The sequence below is a fragment of the Octopus bimaculoides genome, chromosome 3 (genome assembly GCF_001194135.2).
Source record: "Octopus bimaculoides isolate UCB-OBI-ISO-001 chromosome 3, ASM119413v2, whole genome shotgun sequence".
Classification (NCBI taxonomy): domain Eukaryota; kingdom Metazoa; phylum Mollusca; class Cephalopoda; order Octopoda; family Octopodidae; genus Octopus; species Octopus bimaculoides.
The window spans coordinates 42,716,038-42,723,681 of record NC_068983.1 but is presented as its reverse complement, the minus strand read 5'-3'; the positions used below and the strand labels follow the sequence as shown (position 1 = coordinate 42,723,681).

Genomic DNA, 7,644 nt, shown 5'->3' with positions numbered 1-7,644 from the left:
GCTATAGAAATATATACAGTAATCGCGCACTTAGTACATCGCGGTTCACTTATCGCGCACTCAGTACATTGCGGTTCACCTATCGCGCACTTAGTACATTGCGGTTCACCTATCGCGCACTTAGTACATTGCCGTTCACCTATAACCCACTCAGTACATCGCAGGTTTTTCTAGCTAATATATTTAAGTTTATATCGCGATCTCCTCAGTATTCCGGGTTTCTGCGGCTGATAGGTATTTATATTTTTTTAGATTTTAATTATTTCTGTGGGAGGTTTTGGAACGTAACACCTGCGATAGTCGAGGGATTACTGTATAAAACTTTGTACCTCGAGAGTTTCGGCCGCGTTGGGGCACCGGTATTAGCTTTGCTACACCTCTACTTGAAACCTCTTCTGACGTGTATCATTTGGTGAATGAGTGTGTTTGATGCTGCTGTCCTTATCTGCGTTTCCTGGGGTAAGCTCATCCGGAATCCTTGATAGGAAGGAGTTTTACTTTTGTTTTGAAGACACCTACTTTCACTCAATGCAAATCTCTAAGGCTTTTTGGGGAAGATATTGAGGAGCTGTGGGCCCTTGAAACGCAGGCTGTTGCAGTATTTGGTCCTGGGATCTTTGGCACTAAGCAAAGGTCTGCTGTTTGTGTAACTCTCAATGCCAGTTTGGTACAAATCTCCCGGATTTCTCATGCCTGCTCTTCTCGTCACCTTTTTGTTTCTCACCCTGTCTCTGTAAGAGATACTCAGGACTGAACGGAGGCAGCGAAGATGGGACCCGTCCAGCAATTGAGAGATCTTCGCTGTCTTCCAGGTTTCACTGGCGTGCATGGTTGTTGGTTTAACAGATGAGTATAGCTGCAGCTTTTTGTGTGTGATTGTACACACACACACACAGAGCACATTTGAAAGGTAAACAAATGCTTTTGTGTTCGTGGGGTAAAATTGAATTGTCTTATTAAAGGTATATCTTACATCTCCTTTCCAATTATCTAGCAGATGTTGTTTTATACATTATTAATTAATTCACCACCTTGCCAAATGAATTAGACTGTCTGGTCTGGCTAACTCTTGATTTGTATTCGCTATAAATAACTACACGCTTTTAGTCTCTCGGTAGACAGGCGAAAGAGGTACAACGTTCTCTGGTGAGATTCCGAAGAGAAGAGAAACCGGTCAGGACGACATCCGCGGACAGATAAAAAAAAAAAGCTTGCAATTAATTTTGAAGCTACACTTGTATTTCTACTATTATAAAAGTATGTTGGCGAGCTGGCAGAAACGTTAGCACGCCGGGCGAAATGCTTAGCGGCATTTCATCCGCCTTTACATTCTGAGTTCAAACTCCGCCGAGGTCGACTTGGCCTTTCATCCTCTCGGGGTCGATAAAATAAGCACTGTAATGGACTTACCCCATTCCCCAAAATTACTGACCTTTTGCCTAAATTTGAAACCAACATTATTAAGGTGGGTGGCGAGCTGGCAGAATCGTTAGTTGTTGTTGGCACTCCGTCGCTTACGACGTCGAGGGTTCCAGTTGATCCGATCAACAGAACAGTCTGCTCGTGAAATTAACGTGCAAGTGGCTGAGCACTCCACAGACACGTGTACCCTTAACGTTGTTCTCAGGGATATTCAGCGTGACACAGAGTGTGACAAGGCTGACCCTTTGAATTACAGGCACAACAGCAACAGGAAGTAAGAGTGAGAGAAAGTTGTGGTGAAAGAGTACAGCAGGGTTCGCCCAATAAATACTCACAACGTCCGATCCTATGACCGCGAGTCCGCTGCCCTAACCACTGGATCATTGCCCCTCCACCAGAATCGTTAGAGCGTTGAAGTAAATACCTTGCGATATTTCATCTGACTTTTTACGTTCTGAGCTGAAAATCCGTCGAGGTGCGAAGTGTGACGATAGTATCAGCTTATCCCCATCCCTACCCTCAAAATTGCCAAACTTGTGACAAATCAGATAATTATTATCAAAGGCAGATGCCACGTTGACCGAATCGTTCAGTGATTCTCAACAGTCCATCTGGTCCTTGTGGGGGCCAGGGCCGGCTCTAGGGTTGCTGGCACCCCGGGCAAGCTGATTGTCGTGAAAATTTCCTTGTCTTTGTCACTCCCTCCTTGGCGTCCTCAAACACATGGCGCCCCGGACGACGGACGACTGCCCAAATTGCCGGTACCTTGAGCCGATCCTGGGGTCCACATAAGATTTTGTTGCTAATATTAATGTGCAATAAACTGGTTATGTTTATTTTTACCACACAAAAAATATTTTAACAAGTATTCTAATACAATTTTTAATATTATTTAATTATAAACATATAACAGAATTTTAAAAATTTCGAATGGCTGTGAGAATCCAGCAATGTAAAATGGGAATTAGACGAGGTCCATGGGCAAAAAATGGTTGGGAAACACTGCGTTAGAGCGTAATAAAAAATACTTTGCTGTAATCCGTTTTGGCTCTTCGCGTTCGGAGCTCAATATCTGCTGAGGTCAGTTTTACCTTTTATTCCCTCCTTGCAGAGTTTGGGTAGGTAAAGGCAATAGAATACGTCCACCAGTTAAATGCCGAGGTTAATAGTATCCACTAAAAGTGTCTCCCTTAAAAATTCTGTGCCATGTACCGAAATTCTAAACAATTATTATCAACACAAACTTAACAAAGTTCAAATATGCTTGAGGCATATTCGAACCTTCAAGATGGCCTTCCACTGTATTTTGTCGTGGATGAAATTTCTCGCTGTTGACAGAAAGGAGCAAACTGCCGTTTTCTTATGTATTTCTTTTATTCATTTTTCTTTTACAGCTTTCTGTTTACAGTGAAACATTTTCTCCCTGATAAAGTGCATCGAAAGGCTTTCTTGCGGGTTCGAACTCTCTTCGAGCATATGTTTTATACCCATCACTGCTTAGCGCTGTCACCCCATTTTTGATTATTACCAAAGGAATTTTATTTATCTTAGATGTACATTTCAGATGTACATTGACGTGACTGTAATTCTTGGTGAAGTACCATTTGGCGACAATCAGCTGTTATTTTTTATAAATGTACCCCACCCCGAGTTTTCCAAACTTGTATGCCATGGCTATCCCGCCAATTTAATAGAATACATTCAATTCTGCTTCAACAGAGCACGTTAGCTCCTATTTGTCAGCACGTGGTCTCTTATCCATTGTCTATTTTATCAATTGTGTAATCAATATACACACCATCATCAAATGCCGTTTTCTTATGTATTTCTTTTATTCATTTTTCTCCATTTCTCACGATCCCGTATTCTGTTATTTTCTTCAATGTTGGATTACGATATATATTTAGCATCATTTAAATATATACTCTTATTTTTTATTCAATAAAATAGCTAAACAATTGGCTAATTATTATATAAACTCGCTAAGATGTCTAATATTTTATTTACGTCTATCTCAGTGTTTCTCAATCATTTTAAAAAGACCTTTGATTCCTAATTTGGACGGACCTTCATAACCATTCGAATTTAAAAAAAAAATCCTATATTTCTGTAATTAAATATTATTTGGAATTATATTAAAAATTTTTTAATATTTTGAGCATTATAGAAGTATAAGATTTTTTGCACATAAATTTTTACTAAATCTTACCTGGAACCCCCTTCCCAGGTCATATGGACTCTGGTTGAGAATTACCGGTCTGTCCAGTTGTTTGGGAAACTTATATTGGTAGTCCTGTTTCATATCCATAACTTAAACAAAAGCCGAGAGACGCATTCAAAATCATTACGAAACGAGTCTCTAATAATTGAATTAACGACCATTTAATTATCAGAACGCATTGTTTATATTAACACTATTCGATTTACATCGCTGATTTTTCGTTATCATGAACACATTTCTGTATTGTTTGACTGCTTTCTTAACTCCCTCCAATTTCTGCTCGTTGGGTCTGATAACCTTATGCAATATTCACCGTTGGATTCCGATGAATGAAAAGTGGTGGGCGAATGATGGAAAAGAAAAGAAAAAAAATACAGTACGAAACAAAAATAAGCCAACAACTCTTGTGTGTAGGAGGAGGGTGAACCCTTCAGAAAATAGTAATTTACTGCTATAAACGGCTGTTCTCGTTACTACTGACTTCGCTGATCCTGTTACTTTGCTGTTAGGATTTGTGTTTGTGAGTCGATGGAGTGACTCGCCCTTAAGCAGTGAGAGAGGAGGAGGAGGAGAGAGATATTTAATTAGTAAATGTGTGTGAAAGAGTGAGCGAGTAAGTGTGTGTAAAAGTGTGAATAAGGGAGAGAGAGAGTGATTGTGTGTGTGAGAGAGAGAGAGGAAGATTTAATTAGTAGATGAGAGTATGTGGGTGATAGAGAGAGAGAGAGAGTTATCGAATTAGTTGAGTGAATGTTTTAAAGAGTGGGCGAGAGAGTGAATGAGAGAGAGAGAGAGAGGGAGGGGTTTCTAATTGAGTTGTGTATTTCTTAACAACAGCAGCAGCAGTAGTATTGAGTGTGAGGGGGCTTACAACTGTTAACAACTTCCACGAGAGATACTCTTTCTCTTCATTCACATCAAGTCGGTCCATGCCTTTAAAACTCGAGTCTTCTTACTTCTCCATATACAGTGTCACCGTCATGTGTGTGGACATATAAACGACCCGAGCGTGGTTGCTCTACCAGTGCAAGACCAAGCTCCTTTCTTCTCATATACACACATATATATATATATATATATATATATATATATATATATATATATATATATATATATATATATTCATAGATACTCTATACTTTTGCCTCCTGTCTTCTTCTCCGTGCCGGTGCCATTTTTATTTTTTAATTTTTTGCGGTTAACAAATAAATCTGACCAACAGACATGTCCTTAGTTCCGATGTTAAGTCGAACGCGGAGGCCATCGGCTGCGATCTTAGAAAAAGATATCAAGGTGAGGAAATGGCTTTTTTTTTTTTTTCTTAAATAAATAAATGTCTGTCTGAACTAAGAAAGAGAGAAAAAAGAAAAAAACATTACAGAAAGATCAAGTCACTTAGTTACAAATTCACGCATCTCGCGCGTGCACTCACATCTATATACTACTATAGTATATTAATTAGGAGAATCTAAGTTTGTGCAATTACGGACACAAGAAAAAGTACTCAATACACAACAGAGTAAAATAACGTAATAGCAGATGAAAGTTCCGTAGAACTTCTGTTAAATTATATAATAGTAACATTTAAGATAAACTTACTTGGAAATGGATGCGTGGCGTTCAATCATATAATAATATAAATAAAATGTATATATACATATATATATGTACATATATGTATGTATATATGCATATATATATATATATGTACATTTTAATTATATATATATATAAATAAACTGGTGGTGATACGTGTTTGCTTTTCTTTTTATTTCCAGCCTAAGGGTTGTGACCATACTAGAGCATCACTATTGTGGCTAAGTTAGTTGGAAATTAATTTTATTTGCTTTGCTTACTCTAGTATTTTTCTGTGTGATAAATATACGCTAAATATGTTTCATAATAAAGCATGTGCATAGACACATGCTTACCCACACGCAAATACGTAATGCAGAAACATGTGCACCAAAGCACGCATGCATGCATGCATATATATGTAGCGTGTACTTACACGTTTGTATGCCGTTCATCAATCAACTATCAAACTATGGGTCTAGAATTCGATCTTTTGGCGAATATGCGCGCGTACACGCACACACACTCACACACAAACACTAATTCTCACACATTCACTCACACACACACACATTCTTTAGAAGTTGATAATTCAACTCCGCCGCTACTCGGTTCTTCGTTACCCTCTTAAATGGTACAGAAGACGATTCCGAAAGTTAGGAACTCCGAGTAACGACGACCTTAATCCGCTTCAAATAGATAAATTAATCTTACTCCATGTAGTTTGTTTTTACTCCTGTTATTTTTAAATATACAATTCTTTCTCTCCTTATATATATATAGTTAAGTAACTTCAAACAATAGTGCCCCGTACTGAAAACGTAGGCTCTTGAACGAAATCTAGAGTTAATTCAGCATTTGAGTGTTGGATAAAGAAGATTCTTCGAAAATTTAAGAGTTTTCTGTATTAAGCAAGTTTTCCAACTGTACCCTCCACGTATGGAGTAGTTTTTGCTAGTTGCAGCTAACCTCATTGTTGCTAACAGACTCGTTAATTGTATGTGCTATATATATATACAAACGATAATCGACAACGTGAAAGTCAAATGAACGATTCGCGAATCTTCAGTTTTTAATAAGATATACAAATACTACGTATTCAGTACATTTTCTCGTTTTTCATAAACTCATTCACCAAATTGCGCACACACACACACACACACACACTATCTCTCTGTCTGTCTCTTTCTCTCTCCCCCCCTCTCTCTCTCTCAGTTATATATGTGTGTTTAATTGTAATGTTGAAAAAAATTGCTTGTTTTTAATGACTTTCTCGAAATCCATCAAACTGCTAAAACTTTGTCTTGTTTCTTTTCTTGCTCTGCGTGTGTATGTCTATAATCCACGCGACATATTGTTGTAGCTGCTGTTGTTAGTAGGTCGGTCACTGAACTCTATTGACCGCCACCACTCATAGGTTTATATGTTGTCTGGATTGGCCACCGGACTCTCTCTCTCTTTCTCTCTCTCTCTCTCTCTCTCTCTCTCTCTCTCTCTCTACAAGCCAGCACCACTCCAAAATCGCTTGGATTTCTAGGTCTCGGAATATTGTTGTTGCGATTGTTATGATCCTTTGTCGATTTCTGATCGAGCAGACTTTTATGTTCAGAGATATTACATCCGTCTTTTGAGGAGTTGGGGTAGGCCGGGTATATAGACTGTCCCGGACTGTGTCATTTCTATTTTGTCAGGACGTGTTTATAGGAAATTTGGCTGCTATTTCTAGCTTGTTGAGTGTGTGTGCTGCCTCCATTTTATATGTATAACCTTTTTCAATGAAAAAAGCCTGTTAGGGACTTCGACGTTTCGGCTTGCTTCTGGTGTGTGCCCATGTATGTATTTCCAATGTGTTCGTGGCTTCAGTCAGGTTTTTATATCACCATTCAGTGTAAGTTGGTCGACTATTTTCCAGTGTATTTCTTACAATCCATATGTTTGTAGTGTGCCTGGTACGTTCATGCGGATTGATGCCTGAAGCCTGTTGTTGCTCCACATAATAATGATTGTAATAATAATAATAGTAAGTCTGGTTCATATTAATGTTGGCCCGTATCGTCTACAGTTTTAATATCGGTAGAAAGCAAAAAATTACATGTTAAAATACTCTCATTTTCACCCCTAAGAAGTTTGCTTTCGAACCACATGGTTCCGGGTTCAGTCCCTCTGTATGACACTTGGGCAGGAGTTTCCTACTATTGCTTCGGGTCTGCGAAATTCTTGTTAGATTTCGTAGATGGAAACTGAAAGCAGCACGTGTATGTATGTGTGTGTGTGTGTGTTTGTTCCCCACCACCGCTTGATAACTGGTGTTGCTATGTTTACGTCCCCTTAACTTAGTGTTTGGGCAAAAGAGATGAATAGAGTAAGTAGTGTTTAAAATAATAATAAAAAAGGGTGGAGATGGAGTATATGTAATCTGGGTATAC

At 38.6% G+C, this 7,644-nt stretch overlaps 1 protein-coding gene and 1 long non-coding RNA gene across 8 annotated transcripts in view; one reads left to right on the top strand and one right to left on the bottom strand.

The window, feature by feature from the left end:
* Positions 1 to 7,644, top strand: part of LOC106869993 (adenosylhomocysteinase-like 1) — a 420,486-nt gene that overhangs the window by 107,011 nt on the left and 305,831 nt on the right. The window contains exon 1 of one of the 7 annotated variants that reach the window (XM_014915945.2): positions 4,480 to 4,936. The exons of 4 other annotated variants lie outside the window; for them this stretch is intronic. In XM_014915945.2, coding sequence (XP_014771431.1) covers positions 4,868 to 4,936 — 69 coding nt within the window. In that variant the 5' untranslated portion in view covers positions 4,480 to 4,867. Of the gene's footprint in view, positions 1 to 4,479; positions 4,937 to 7,644 lie in introns of those variants that run through there. 2 more of the 7 variants (XM_014915947.2, XM_052966154.1) reach the window with 2 other exon arrangements.
* LOC106869995 (uncharacterized) overlaps positions 1 to 7,644 on the bottom strand; it is a 279,440-nt gene that overhangs the window by 120,840 nt on the left and 150,956 nt on the right. The window lies entirely within an intron of this gene.